The 16,527-nt window shown below is 42.8% G+C and overlaps 1 protein-coding gene across 8 annotated transcripts in view; it reads left to right on the top strand.

Annotated features, from left to right (window-relative positions):
- The window catches only part of LOC126298513 (uncharacterized), a 350,018-nt gene that overhangs the window by 304,368 nt on the left and 29,123 nt on the right, over positions 1-16,527 (top strand). For 4 of the 8 annotated variants that reach the window (XR_007552615.1, XM_049989864.1, XM_049989866.1 and 1 more), the window contains one exon: positions 8,916-9,017. The exons of the other annotated variants lie outside the window; for them this stretch is intronic. Coding sequence is in view for 3 of the 4 variants with exons in the window: in XM_049989864.1 (XP_049845821.1) it covers positions 8,916-9,017 (102 nt within the window). In the remaining variant the exon portion in view is untranslated. The remainder of the gene's footprint in view (positions 1-8,915; positions 9,018-16,527) is intronic. 8 annotated transcript variants of the gene reach the window in all.

The raw sequence follows: 16,527 nt of genomic DNA, 5'->3' as shown, positions 1-16,527 counted from the left end.
GGGGGACAGATCCGGAGATCTTGCTTTCCAGGGTAGTTGACTTACACCTTCTAGAGCACGTTGGGTGGCACGGGATACATGCGGACGTGCATTGTCCTGTTGGAACAGCAAGTTCCCTTGCCGGTCTAGGAATGGTAGAACAATGGGTTTGATGACGGTTTGGATGTACTGTGCACTATTCAGTGTCCCCTCGACGATCACCAGAGGTGTACGGCCAGTGTAGGAGATCGCTCCCCACACCATGATGCCGGGTGTTGGCCCTGGGCCCTTGGTCGTACGCAGTCCTGATTGTGGCGCTCACCTGCACGGCGCCAAACACGCATACGACCATCATTGGCACCAAGGCAGAAGCGACTCTCATCGCTGAAGACGACATGTCTCCATTCGTCCCTCCATTCACGCCTGTCGCGACACCACTGGAGGCGGGCTGCACGATGTTGGGGCGTGAGCGGAAGACGGCCTAACAGTGTGCGGGACCGTAGCCCAGCTTCATGGAGACGGTTGCGAATGGTCCTCGCCAATACCCCAGAAGCAACAGTGTCCCTAATTTGCTGGGAAGTGGCGGTGCGGTCCCCTACGGCACTGCGTAGGATCCTACGGTCTTGGCGTGCATCCGTGCGTCGCTGTGGTCCGGTCCCAGGTCGACGGGCATGTGCACCTTCCGCCGACCACTGGCGACAACATCGATGTACTGTGGAGACCTCACGCCCCACGTGTTGAGCAATTCGGTGGTACGTCCACCCGGCCTCCCGCATGTCCACTATACGCCCTCGCTCAAAGCCCGTCAACTGCACATACGGTTCACGTCCACGCTGTCGCGGCATGCTACCAGTGTTAAAGACTGTGATGGAGCTCCGTATGCCACGGCAAACTGGCTGACACTGACGGCGGCGGTGCACAAATGCTTTGCAGCTAGCGCCATTCGACGGCCAACACCGCGGTTCCTGGTGTGTCCGCTGTGCCGTGCGTGTGATCATTGCTTGTACAGCCCTCTCGCAGTGTCCGGAGCAAGTATGGTGGGTCTGACACACCGGTGTCAATGTGTTCTTTTTTCCATTTCCAGGAGTGTATCTCTCCTAAGCCAAGCTAGGACACAACTATTGTAATTGGTCCTGACTACTGGCACTGTGAAGGAGTTGACATCCGAGCTGCCCCATACAAATTCTATCAGGGACAGATCTGAGGATCTTGCAGGCCATGTGAATACCTCAATATTGTGCAGATAGTTCATAGACACACATGCCATATGCGAGTGAGAATTAGTTTGTTGAAAAATGGCATCACAATACTTTCCATTCAGAGGTAACGAGTTGGGAGGCAAGGTAATCGTGACATACTGTTGTGCTGTCAGGTTCCTCAGTCACTACCACCTGTGATATGAAGCTATACCTGATGGTTCCCCACACCATGTCATGAGGAGTAACATCACTGTGCCTCTTCAAAATGTTGATAGGATGGTATGTCTCTGCAGAATGCCGCCATACTCACCAACAACGGTCATCCAGGGTAGTGCAGAACCATGACTCCTTTCATTAGTTTTCTGGTCAGTGCACCATTCCAAACACAGATATTTGTGTTGTGGTGTTAATAGCAGCCTACAAATGGTGCACGATGACAGAGTGTTGAAGGGAATTCATTGTTTTGGACAGCAAGCGCAAATGTGAAGGGGAAATGATGTGCTTGATGCGCAATATGGCAATCCTCCCTTCTGATTGTCAGAAGTGATTGATCAGAACCTTGATGATGACTTGTCTTCATTCATGATGATGTGTATGTCTTCCTTCATATTCTCATACAGTTGAACATCAGGCCACTGTAACATCCATATACCCCAAAAATCTTGAATATTGCACGATTTGACAAGCCAGCCAAATCAAGACCTACAGTGAGGCACCATTTCAAACTCTGTTATGTGCTGATAATGCTGTCTTGCATGAGTATGTGGCATCTCCCGTGTACTTCACACTGATCACTCGACATCTGATGCTGTTCATTCCACTTATATACCCTGCCAGACCTGCTAACAACACTGAACAAAATCGTCACTACCATACTGTGGTGGCCATGTCTATGTCTGTTGTTGAATTTTGTGATTTTGAGGTCTCATCTTGCACCCTTCATCCATCACCACCCCAACACCCCACTTCATTATCACACTCTGCTGCTCCCATGATCCTTCAGTCAACCATACAGCAAGTGAGCTAACGCATGTGCTCTGTGCAACAAGGAAACTTATGTATAGTAAAATGTGTAAGGGTGAGCTTTTGTCAACAGGAAACCTGAGCTATGTGTGCCTAGTTCCTACAAAAAAAAATCAATGGATATATGAAAAGTAAATTATTAGAGCTGCAATTCTCTGTGCCACCACCATACACTTCATTTAACAACCGTAAAGGCACTCACTATTCGTGAGTGGAACAGGACAGGAAATGACTAGTAGTTGTACAAAGCACCCTCCACCATGCATCATAGCTTCAATATTTTCAGAAAAGGAACAGGTAGAGAAATGATAATACACAAGAAATGGAACAATTTACATTCTCAGAAAATGACATACATTTGACACATGATGTACAGGGCGAGCAGGACACTTCTAAGTAAGAATAACTTACATAGAAGACCTAAACATCATCAACATAGCACAACACAGTGGATACAAGAGCAAGGTAGTACAGAAGCTACAGAACACCATTAAGATGAAGATGCAATCAGAAGACAGGGAACTAAGACAATTCAGATATATACTAACACATAACACTAACATGTAAAGCCTACTGACAGCAGAGAACTAATCATGCAAGACAAACAGAAAATGTCACACAATAACATACTACTGCCAGCTCGCACACAAAATTAGTGATATCTTCTAGAAACATAGAATTAATATAGCCTTCAAGACAAATTACTCAATACAAAATAAATTCAAAACTGTGATATAAGAAAGAGATAAATACAAGAGTCAGTTATATATATGAATAAAATGTAATAGGTGCAACTCGTAAATATATTGGAATTTTAATATCATGTAAAAATAACAGACAGGGACATGGGAGAGTGAATTTATCCACTCCACATATTCAGAACTGCAGGAAGAGTATTTTGTATGGAGGGCCATAAATAAAAAGCATAGTATGCTCAGTGACAAAAAAGCAATGACAGAAGGACAATATGTACACATACACCCACTCTCTCTCTCTCTCTCTCTCTCTCTCTCTCTCTCTCTCTCTCTCTCTCTCTCTCTCTCTCTCTCTCTATGTGATCAAAAGTATCTGGAATTCAGTATAACGTTGGCCCACCCTTAGCCTTGATAACAGCTTCCTCTCTCGCAGGCGTACATTCAGTCAGGTGCTGGTAGGATTCTTGGGGAATGGCAACCCATTCTTCATGGAGTGCTGCACTGAGTAGTAGTTTTGATGTCGGTCGATGAGGCCTGGCATGAAGTTGGTGTTCCAAAATGTCCCAGAGGTGTTCTATAAGATTTAGGTCAGGACTCTGTGCAGACCAGTCCATTACATGGATGTTATTGTTGTGTAATCACTCTGCCACAGGCCGTGCATTATGAACAGGTTATCGATCATGTTGAAAGACGCAATCATTATCCCTGAATTACTCTTCAACAGTGGGAAGCAATAAGGTGCTTAAAACACCAGTGTAGGCCTGCGCTGTGATAGTGCCATGCAAAACACCAAGGGGTGCAAGCCCCCTCAATGAAAAATATGACCACACCATAACACCACCTCCTCCGAATTTTACTGTTGGCACTATACAAGCTGGCAGATGATGTTCACCGGGCATTCACCATGCCCACACCCTGCCATCGGATTGCCACATTGTGTACCGTGATTTGTCACTCTGCACAATGATTTCCACTGTTCAGTCGCCCAATGTTTATGCTCCTTACACCAAACGATGCGTCCTTTGGCATGTACCGCCATGATGTGTGGCTTAAGAGCAGCCCCTCGACCATGAAATCAAAGTTTTCTCACCTCCCACCTAACTTTCATAGTAATTGCAGTGGATCCTGATGCAGTTCGGAATTCCTGTGTGATAGTCTGGATAGATGTCTGCCTATTACACATTACGACCCTCTTGAACTGTCAGCGGTCTCTGTCGGTCAACAGATGACGTCGGCCTGTATGCTTTTGTGCTGTATGTGTCCCTTCAAGATCCCACTTCACTATCACATCAGGAACAGTGAACCTAGGGATGTTTAGGAGTGTGGAAATCTCATGTACAGACATATGACACAAGTGACACCCAATCACTTGACCACGTTTGAAGTCTGTGAGTTCTGCAGAGTGCCCCATTCTTCTGTCTCACGATGTCTAATGACTACTGAGGTCGCTGACATGGAGTACCTGGCAGTAGGTGGCAGCACAGTGCACCTAATATGAAAAATGTATACTTTTGAATACACACACACACACACACACACACACACACACACACACACACACACAGAGAGAGAGAGAGAGAGAGAGAGAGAGAGAGAGAGAGAGAGAGAGAGAGAGAGAGAGAGCACCCACATTAATACACCATGCACTCTCCTCCATCCCCACTGAACATCACCCTCCACTGACAGCAGGTTATCTTGGTCATATGGAGCTTCCAACATGAGAGTTGTGTAATTAAATGTATAAGTGTGTCATACTATCAATTGGAAAAGTGTATTGAATGTATGTCTCTCCTACAGGAAACCAATGTACACACAAAAAGTAGAAAAAGTAAGTGATAAAAATCACAATAATATCATTGTAAATACAAGTTTTAAATGTGTTGCTTGGAAACACTTCACATCTCCTAACAAAATATGTATTATAAAAAAACTTTATATTATAGTCCACTGATGGCATCTTGTATCCAGTATTAAGCAATATAGTGCTTTTCATTTATTATAATGTTGTACTACCAAGAACTGACAAAATCAGTTAACATGAAACATACATGGTTAAAAACAAAATAAACATTCATTTGCAATAGACAGTTTTGTTCTTATCTACATAATGCAAAATATATTCAGTAGTGTGGGTACCTGAAAATTGTACTGTTGCTCATTGACCCATGGACTGCCTTTCAAGCAGTCATCCATTAGTAACAAGATCATTTGTTATCCGTACAGTGCACCGTATTTTTTGAAATTAGTGTATTGAATAATAATGTTTTATGTCACAACTGGCCAGGGTGGCCAAGCGGTTCTAGGCATTACAGTCTGGAACAGCGCAACCGCTACGGTCGCAGGTTCGAATCCTGTCTGGGGCATGGATGTGTGTGATGTCCTTAGGTTAGTTAGGTTTAAGTAGTTCTAAGTCCAAGGGGACTCAGAAGTTAAGTCCCATAGTGCTCAGAGCCAGTTTTTTTTTTAAGGCCAGAGGAGTAAATCACTACCTTGGCCTTTAAAGAGAGCCATAGTTGTTTCAAATTTTACTAATTTTGAGAAGGAAAGATTTCAAAATGGAATTTTTTAAATATTTGTTTTGTAATATTTTATATGAACATAACAATTTTAAAACAGTGTATACAGAGACGTAAAAATGGGGAGACCCATTGCTACTCAGTAGTTTTTTCCCATTGCGTATTTAGGATCCACCTATGAGATACAGTAATCGTGTACCAAGTTGAGTTGTAAATGGTTCTGAAGAAACTGAAGCAGATAAGGTGAGATGCAGGGAAGATATCTTTCCATTGTCTCACCTACTCTGGCTCACTTAGCACAAAAAGTACACGGAATAAAAATTAAAAATGCTCTTCGCTTGCTCCAACAACATGGAAAGGTAGTGGCATTGTGCTGCGTACATCTTAATTATGTTATCTGCAAGTCACTGTATGATGCATGGTGGAGGGTGCTTTGTACAACTACTAGTCATTTCCTGTCCTGTTCCACTCACGAATAGTGAGTGCCTTTACGGTTGTTAAATGAAGTGTATGGTGGTGGCACTAGGCTTCTTCTGTTGTCAGCTTCACGTGCTGAGTCTTTAAATTTTCACAACTGTTTCGCTAAAAGAATATCATCTTCCCTCCAAAGATCAAACCTACCAGCAACAAATCTAGTACCCCACCACTGAATTACTTCTTTTTCTTCCTGTGATCTGACCTAGTGGGGATCCAGAACACTCGAGTCGTACTCAAGACTGGGTCGCGCAAATGTCCTTGAAGGGGTCACCTTCATAGATGAGGTACACTCTCCTAAAATTCTCCCAATAAACTAAAGTCGACCATTTACCTTTCCCACATCTGACCTTACCTACTCGTTCCATTTCATATAACTTTGCAGCATTACTCCTAGATATTCAGTCAACACGACTGTCGAGCAGCACACTAGCAACGCTATATTTGAACATTATAGATTTCCTTTTCCTACTCATCCACATTAACTTACATTTTTTTTTTTACATTTAAAGCAAGCTGCCATTCATCACACCAACTAGAAATTTGTATTCTCCTACAGTCACTCAATGATGACACCTTTCTGTAGTCCACAGCATCATCAGTAAATTGCCACATGTTACTGGTCACACTGACTGTCAGATCATTTGCATATGTTGAGAATAAGTGTGATCCTATCACTCTTTCCTGATGATACACTTGACTCTCATGAACGCTCGCTGTTGCAGGATAGTGTACTGGGTTCTATCACTTAAGAAGTCTTCAAGCCACTCACATATCTGGGAACGTATTCCAATGCTCTTACCTTCACTAACAGTCAGCATTAGGGCACCATGTTGAACACTTTTCAGAAATCTAGGAATATGGAAGCTGCTTGATGCTCTTCATCCATGATTCACATGATATCAGGTGAGAAAAGGACAAGCTGAGTTTTGTGCAGGTGATGCTTTCGAAATCCATGCTGTGGTTGCCAGGTAATATCAGAATAAAGAGAATTGGTAGGCTGGCAGGAGGTAAATTTGTTTATGAGCCTGAACATCATGTATCAATGAGGTAAGAGTGACTGGGTGTGAGGGGCAGATAGCTGCATATTTGAAACCAACCATCTGTTCATGGAGTTCCTCCTTCCGGTCACACAAGTTAGAAGAAATTTCACCCCCACATTTCTGTACAGGATGTAGCAGCCTTAACACATGTCTTTTTGCTTTGGCAGCAGGACCCACCAGTTTTTAGTGCCTATGTCTTACAGATTTTGATCTGTCAGACTATCAAAAATCTGGAAAGGAAGATAGCTGCATGAAATAACATACAAGAGGTGTTGAGTGACAGACAACCACATCGAAAGTAGCCAATACATATAATGTCTACCAGCTATTTCCAATGGGCCTGTCTGCCACTGAATGCTACCTCTATATGTTGAGCAGCAATCTGTCCCACTTCTTGAGTGAAGTGAAAACACACAAGGTTGCTTTAGTGACCTAAGCTAAGTTGGCTGGTACCTGTCTGCAACAAATCAAACTTCTGAATATGCACTAAAAGAGAATGTCAGGCATTTTAAACAGAGTAATTGTGATGCACATGTTAACACTCCTCAAATACTGATTACAAAGTGTGTGCATCATAGTAACCATTCATTTTGCCTGCCATGTTTTTATTGAAAAAATCTTACTGTATGTTCAATTCAAAATGTCCCTTTCTCTTAGCTTTCTTCCACTGAAGTGAAGTCAGTCCAAATCATTTCTGCACAGGCTAGCTGTGCGGTCTGAGGCATCTTATCACAATCTGGGCAGCTTGCCCCGTCGGAGGCTCAATTCCTCCCTCGGGCATGGATGTGTGTGTTGTCCTTAGCGTAAGTTAGATTAAGTAGTGCGTAAGCTTAGGGGCTGATGACCTCAGCAGTTTGGTCCTATAAGACCTTACCACAAATTTCCAAAAGTCCCAGTCATTGTGGCATGAAAATAAATAAATGAAACTATCTGTCCTATAATGCATAAATACTAGTTGACATATTGTCTTTAATGGTTTTGAGGTTTCATCATTATCACATGCATTCACCCCCCCCCCCCCCTCCCCTCCCCTTGGTTGACTAATCTGAATGCTGCAGTGCATTTGTGAAGCTAAAAGTGTTTCTGATATGCACATGAATGTGGAAGAAAGCTTCATATGGAAGCTACAATGTTCAAAATGCATCCAGTAAAAATGTTATACTGACAAAAGTATAAATGTATTATGCCAATTGAAGATGGGAGAAAGCCCAAAACAAGGCTTGGCATAAATAAAGCTATGCCAAAAGTGGCTAATTGCTTTATTTATTCAAATAGTTCAGTGTACAGCCATGAAGTTCAACCACCATTAACATGGGTAAATTAATCTTGCTTACTGCACATGTTTTGGATTATGTCACTCCAGACATTCAGATATCTCTTACCATATCATTCATGTTATGTCTCGTGTAATTGTAGAATGTTGATTAAATGATTTTAATTCTTGAAATGCCATTAAAACTTTTACTGAAGCTGAAACTAGGAAAGACTACATGAAAATCAAAGCCTAAAATTTTTAAACAAGATTGATAAGTGCACTTAGATACTGGTTTGTGTTAGCACAAAAATTCCTTAGAAATGTAGAAACTTAAACATTCAGTGTTGGATGTTCCTCCACCTGGTGCTAGAAAATTGATTGGGAATGAGGAGAAAAATAGAGAAGCAGTTAAAAAAGCAAACTGAAGTAGGTAAGTTTCTCTCTAAGCTTAGAGTCAAGAGACTCTTAAATTTTCTGCTTTCTTTTCCTTGTCACTCTGGATGCAAAATCCTGGGTTACATATTTCTTTTAACTTCTTTCTGAAAAGCTTCCAAATCTTTACTTTTCTCTTATCTCTTTGTTATTTTTGTAGTTAGCAGCCTTTTTTTTAAAGTGTCTCCACATGATTGGAAATTAAAGAAACTGTTTTAATTTGTGTAGCATAAAAACATCCAGGTCACATTTATCATTTCTTTTTCCTTTTATTTTCTTTTCTGTTTGTTTTGCTACAGAGAAGACACTCTGGCCATAACTCAGTAAATGAGCGTAAAAATTCAGTAGAATTGGTTTCCTGCAGTTTGAACCCACAGGAACATCAGGGCAAAACTCCTCATGTAAGTTAATTTGATGACTTATTACTCCACTTAAATTATCATGGTGATTTTTTCCATCATGGTGTTTGTTTCCACCATGGTGATTGTTTCCAGTGGAATGTTGTGTACCCCTGTTCTCTTTGGAAAAGTGCTTGGTTTAATTTTAATAACAGCTTGCTTTTTTCACTAACACTTGGTGACGTGCTCTTTGCCTTCAACAGCCAGTCAGATGACTGTACTGTAAACTGGATTGTAATTAAATGTGTGAAGAAAGACAAGGAAGAAATTAGATTGTGTGAACTTCTACTTTTCTTAGTCTAATAATTAAGTTGATAATCTTGGATGTTATCGCTGTTTGTTTGTTGCACATGAAATGTTAAATTTGTCACCAAAGTTTCAAACAATGGAAAATAAACATTGTGTTAAGGCTATGACAGAACAAATTTGATTTTCTAGACTGAACACTTTCTTTATTGGTTAACTTTTTTCTATTTAATATTGACATAGATACAGGTTCATTAATGAAAACAGTTGTGTCATCAAACGAGATATCACACATTGTGTTAAGATCTCAAGGAAATAAGTAGTAAGCCACTCTGGCCCCTTGTGAGTGGGTGGGGGATGGCGGGGGCAGGGGGGGGGGGGAGAAAGAGAGAGAGAGAGAGAGAGAGAGAGAGAGAGAGAGAGAGAGAGAGAGAGAGAGAGAGATGAAAACATTTTTTGCGCAGGATTAATGCGACAGAAACAGCCAAAGTAGCCATATCAACTGTCGGCTTGGGGTTGTCATAGATGTCAAACACTGATTTACATTTGCACAGTGGACAGAATAATATTATTAATGAGTTCCTTGGGGACACTTTAAGCACCTTCAAGAAGAGCTATCACTGGCTCTAGTACAGTCGTGAGAGTAGGTGGCCTAGTTACATTAGGTCTTTTTAGTCAATTGTGAATCATTTTCAACTAGATGAAGAGCCAGTTAGGGACTGAAGCTTCAGGAATATGATGCCAGACTAGTATACAAAAATGGATGCAAGCAGAAGGATGTCGGCTGCCTTCCATGGAATACATTGGAGAACAATTAGTTTGCTGGTGAAATCCTAGTCCTCACTGCAGTAATGAATATTGTTGTCCTACTTCGTGAAGATCTTTCATTACTGAAGATTATAGAGGCATTAGAGAAGAAAGAAGCTGTGAAAGAAGAACTGGACAGTAACAGGTGGAACATTGTAAAAAAGGAATTATGGCAGATGATGATTGCCATCTCATTTACTGAAGTATTTTCATGATTTTCTGATATTAGGTTATTCGTTGTTGCCGGTAACTCTGGTTTGATTAGGAAGAAGGTACCATTGGCCAGGTCTGTACTGATCTGTCAAACATTACATAAGTCACTGTAGAGAATGTCACGGATGTAAGCATATGCCTCAATTACCGTCAGAACACCTGAGCAGGTGCTTAAAACATCAATGTAGGCCTGTGCTGTGATAGTGCCATGCAAAACAACAAGGGGTTCAAGCCCGCTCCATGAAAAACACAACCACATCATAGCACCACCTCCTCCGAATTTTACTGTTGGCACTATACGAGCTGGCAGATGATGTTCACCGGGCATTTGCCACACCCACTCCCTGCCATCAGATCGCCACATTGTGTACCGTGATTCGTCACTCCAAACAATGTTTTTCCACTGTTCAGTCGTCCAATGTTTATGCTCCTTACACCAAACGATGCGTCCTTTGGCATTTACCGCCATGCTGTGTGGCTTAAGAGCAGTCCCTCCACCATGAAATCCAAGTTTTTTCATCTCCCACCTAACTGTCATAGTACTTGCAGTGGATCCTGATGCAGTTTGGAATTCCTGTGTGATAGTCTGGATAGACGTCTCTCTATTACACGTTACGACCCTCTTGAACTGTCAGCGGTCTCTGTCAGTCAACACATGACGTCAGCCTGTACGCTCTTGTGCTGTACGTGTCCCTTCATGTGTCCACTTTACTATCACGTTGGGAACAATAGACCTAGGGATGTTTAGGAGTGTGGAAATCTCGTGTACAGACATATGACACAAGTGACACCCAATCACCTGACTACGTTTGAAGTCTGTGAGTTCCGCAGAGTGCCCCATTCTGCTGTCTCCCGATGTCTAATGACTACTGAGGTTGCAGATATGGAGTACCTGGCATTAGGTGGCAGCACAATGCACCTAATATGAAAAATGTATACTTTTGATATCTCTCTCTCTCTCTCTCTCTCTCTCTCTCTCTCTCTCTCTCTCTCTCTCTCTCTCTCTCTCCCTCTCACTCACTCTCTCTCTCTCTCTCTCTCTCTCTCTCTCTCTCTCTCTCTCTCTCTCTCTCTCTCACACACACACACAGGAGTGAAGCATGGGGGATGGTAAATTGACAGTTACTAAGGGGCTCCTGCGAAGGACAGCCTTACATAATTTTAACAATACATCTTGATTATTTGTGTTTTCATGTTAGATTTATATTAAAAAATGACAATAATAAGGTGATGAATGAATGCATGCTAGACAAAATTTGGACGACGGCGGATGGTGTGGCGGTGGTGTGGGACTCTGCGAGTAGCACTCTGGTTGCAGTGATAAGCTGTTGGCTGTGGCAGCGGTGGAGGTCGCTGACAGTGGCAGGCAGCAGCGTGCTGGGATGCACTGCAACTTCCGCCGGAGCGTATAAGTGGATGGTTGCAGAAGGGACAATGCACAGATCAAGAGGAGGGAGGGCAGAAGGGTTAACACTGGTGTAGCACTTCACACACATATTTTGTTGCTTACATCTAAAGGAGGGCCATGCCTCTTCTTTTGGGTAGATTTTACTTATTTACTATTCCTTTCTACTCACTACTATCCTTTACTTACTACTACAGTATGGGGGCAGCAAGGAACACTCTTGCTCCCATTTCACAATATAAAATGGTATTTCCCAGGAGATTGCTGTGCAGGGACAGCAGAAGGAGGTGACCGAAGTCACACAAAAAAATCCTTTTCTAAACGCTTCTCATAGTGATACACCAATAAAGATAATTTCTAAAGGGATATGTACAGAACTAGGATAAGCGTGCAAATACCTCCTCAGCAGGGGTAGTGGTATTATAGGGAGAGCTATTAAATAGTGAACTGGTGGGTTGCTCAAAAGTATTCATAACAGAGTTATACTCTATATAAATCTCTCTGTACATTGTCACCCAAAACTTATACAGTGAATGACAAATAATTCATATGAAAATTAGAATTAATTACGGCAGACAAGGCGAAGAATAGGGAGGAAGTGGTAGCATTTGGGGACATGACTGGCTTATCAGAAGGTGACAGCTGTGCAGGTCCGTGTGTTTGCATCATGCTCTGCTTATAGTAAGCGTTCACTGGTAGCATAACATGCAATTTAAATGACTCCAAAACTTTGTATTAACCGGAAACTCGCTGCATCGTAAAGTGAATCATGGCTAACGGTTTTGTTCTGACCTCGGGGTGACAGCATAAAACAGACCATTTAACATCACCTACAACAACACACACACAGTCACTCTTGCCTGTAAACAAATCAATTTACTGGGTGAAACAAATCAATTCTTTTTCATCATCAACAAAACTTCGCTGTCCTCTGGGGGTTAACAGCTGGAAGTCCTCTCGTAGCGTCGTGCATTGAGTTAACCAATCAAGGGACTGCCACTTACGAAGAAGAGAAGGCATGGACAGAAAAAGAATAAATGGTCGGGAAGGATTTCAAAAAACTGCAGGGGTAGACGTTAGTAGCAACAGGGTAGTGAGGGAATGAGGGCGGTATTGTCGTGCTTACTCGTCATTTTGATCGGAGAGGGTGCAACAGTGAGGGGTTGCATTAATAAATGTCTGCAATCCATGCGTAGGTGGAATTCGCTGTATGTAATGTTTCCATAAGTGATTCGCTGAATCAGAAGCTTTAGTACTGGGTTTTGTGGTTTAGGAAGAAAAGGAATTTGACCAATGGGAAAAATCATGTTGTGTTTAATATGGAGTTTGTTCTGGGTATATTCGTGTACAGCTGCCCGCGATTGCAATTCCAGTGTCGCCCGTCATACTGGCCAGTTCTGCAGAGAGACCCACCCGCGGTAATCTGGGAAGGTGTTCACGTTAAAGAGTAAGGAATGGAGTATAATCGGGAGCAGACTCAGGTAACATGTTTCAGAATAAAATTGGTTCAGCTGTGATACCTACTAGTTGCAGGTTACGGAGATATGGAATAGGATGCACACCACGTCTACTGGGTGATTGGACACTTGCTAGGATAACTAGCCGAAACGCAAGTTTTTTGCCAACAGTGGTACCTCAGAAAGTAGTTAATGGGCTACTGCACTCAAGGGAGGAGCGATACCTATATAAAATGGCTTGAAAAACGTGCCTAGTATACAGGGTTATATTAGTTCTCGTAGTCCTATCGGAAGGCATAGCCTAGCTACCCTGCCCTGACTGAAAAAAGGAAAAAGACAGAATAGAAACATTAACCCAGCAGTAGGGTAAGAGAAGGTTGGGGGGGGGGGGGGGGGGGCAAAAAAGTATCTTCAGCGACTAATATGGCAGTAGAGCGTACTGTCCACAGGGACTTCCACAGCAGAATAGGTCGCCTACCGCCGGCCTAGCAGGAGAGTAAGGAACCATGTCAGCGAAATTTGGCCTCTACTAAGCTGGGTTTACCATGGGTCAGAAAAGGTCTGATCTTAGTTAATCAGCAGTGAATCAACTACATAGCACCTTGGGGAAGGTATATGATGTCCTTAAAAACAAGATAGATGGGGTACAGGTGTGAGTCAGTTATGACGTAACGATCGTGTAGCAAATTGCTCACGGGCATAGGTAATTACTAATACTATATGAAGACGGGTGTTGGACTTTCAAGAAAACTTCTTGGGCGGCTCGTAAGCCATACAGTAAAATCTGTCACAAACCACGAGCTGGTGGGTTTGTGAGTGGAGCATCTCGTTGGCCGGGACTATGAAAGTCACGTAGCGTCAACAGTAGGAAGTGTCAGTGTTGGAGAACAGTGGCAGATATCTGGGCTTACTGGTGTGTGAATGTATGTTTGTGCTGTTGGTTCAGAAACAGCTCTGCTTAACTCCTATGCCAGGGAAAAGTAGAGGTAAGCAGTGCTGTAAAGCATTTCTGCTTAGCCCTCACGCCAGGGAAAAGTAGGGGGGAGGGGGGGGGGGGGTCATGTTGCTACAGTTGTATCATCACTGATCAAATCCCTGACTATATGGTACACCCAGGTTTCCGTACAAGGGATTGCAATGGGTGGATAGTCTAAGGGTATGATACTGATTAGACCTCTGATTACAATAAATGAATAGCCTAAAAGTATACAAGGTGCAGAACGAATGCTGCTAGAGGAGTGCAAGAGGTTGAATGTGGCGACAACAGTGAAATTCCGACTGTAGTAGCTGTATTGGAATATAAAATGCTTCCTTCTCCCACCCTCTGGAGGAGGCAATGACGCACAGATGAAAGAGGTAGGGAGGCGATCGGTTTACAAAAGTGAATATTGAAAGAATAAACCGATCAGCTGGGCACTCTGCAGGCACCAACCACAATGTGTAAGGCACACGGCCCTGGAGGAGGGAGGTAGAAAGTAATGGTTGAGGTGGGAACAAGCAACTCAAAGCAAAGGTAGGAACGGGAACCTGGTGCAATGCACGGGTGAGGAAGACATAGGGCTATTACATCTCGGGAGGGTAATTAGTACAAAATGCCTAAGATCCCTGAAGTAACAGGGTGAGATATGAAAAACAGGGGGCGAACTACTGCAATAGTGGTCAATAATCTACTATAGTGTATAATATATTTTCACAAGATACTGCGTTACTGCACTTCGATGACGTCACAACATGGGTGCTAATCATTAACAAATAAGTGTTTATTTCAGCGGGAGCTTCCATCTTTCAACATCGTGGGTGTCTTTGTTTGAATAAACAAACGAATGTTTCTCACTTCCTAAATGCACAGTGGGGCACTGTACCCAAATGATAGCAGTGTCGATTTTCATTCTCGCTCGTAACAACTTCACTTCCTCAATCAATTACTTTGTAAGAAGTAGGGTGAATAATAATGAAACCTAAATTCATCTGGGTGAACTGTTGAATGTGCAACACACGTGTGGGGTGCTAACTGCTATTCTTCATTTACTTGGGTGAAAATCACATCTCTCCTACCACAAAATCTCTCTCGCTTACTGCTCTACAGCGAGAGGGTAGCGTACATCTTCTCTACTTCAGGGGCGCATTCAAGTCATCTCTATTGGGTAAACATACCACTTCTTTATCTTTAATCTTAGATTAGCACTTCTTAGTCTAGACAAAACATTTCTTAACCTGGTAACATGTTCATCTATGGTTCTGGAGAAAACAATGATATCATCTAGATAGACTAGGCACTTTGGGGGTTTCAATCCTCTAAGTAATATGTCAGCAAATCTTTGGAAAGTGGCTGGCGCGTTGCACAACCCAAATGGCATTCTCAGAAATTGATATAGACCAAAGAGGACTACAAACGCTGTTTTTGGCCTGTCCTGTGGTGTAATCGGTATTTGGTAGTACCCACTCTTCATGTCAAGGGTAGTGAAGTATTTACAATTCCCTAACCTGTCCAGTGTTTCGTTGATACGGGGGAGAGGGTAAGTATCAGGAGTGGTTACCTTATTTACTGGTATCATATTGACGCATAGACAGTAGATCTTCTCTCCATATATTGACTTCTTGGGGACCACAATGATTGGGGACGACCAGGGACTGGCGGAGGGTTGTATTATCCCTGCCTCTATCTGCTGTTGGATAGTTTTCTCCACAACAGGCTGGAGGTGATACGGTATTCTATATGGTTCCTGTGCAATGGGCTTTGCATCTCCGTTGGGAATTTCATGGTTAACAAGGTCAGTAGCTGGCAAATAATGCCTTTTCTGGAATAACCAGGAGTGCTCTTCCAAGGCGGAGTACAATTTGTTTTGGGCAGCCGCAGGCAGATGAGCTGACTTATCCTTAAATTTGTCTTTGAGCACTGGAGTGATATGACATATGTTACGTTCCGGGAGCCAGTGTTTGTGGTTAGATTTTGGCTTCTCTTGTACAGGGAAGTTTTCTTCAATCACGTGGCCACTAGCTGTAATGGTGCCACTATGAATCTCTACCTCCTTCATTCCAAAATTGTCCAAACAGACAGGAACGTAAAATTTCTTCCCCTGCACTTCTGCTGTTGTTAAACCTCGTTTAACATGGACCTGTAATCTGTGTAGGACATTGTTTTGACGGAGAGGATCCACCAAGATGGCTGTCCTCAGCAGTTCGCGGGATTTGCATCCCGTGTCACAGCTTATTCTAACAGAGGTAGTTGTATGTAACACCCACATTTGTGCAGAAGGAACCTGTGGAAGCGGCCGCGTTTTACAAATTCCTTGTGACAGAATGACGGGTTTCCTCACCGAGATAGACGGTTTGCATTCTCTAATCGACTACACTCTGGTAGTGTTGAAGGAAATCAATCCCCAGG

The sequence above is a fragment of the Schistocerca gregaria genome, chromosome X, assembly GCF_023897955.1.
Source record: "Schistocerca gregaria isolate iqSchGreg1 chromosome X, iqSchGreg1.2, whole genome shotgun sequence".
Lineage (NCBI taxonomy): Eukaryota > Metazoa > Arthropoda > Insecta > Orthoptera > Acrididae > Schistocerca > Schistocerca gregaria.
This window is presented reverse-complemented; position numbering and strand designations above follow the sequence as displayed.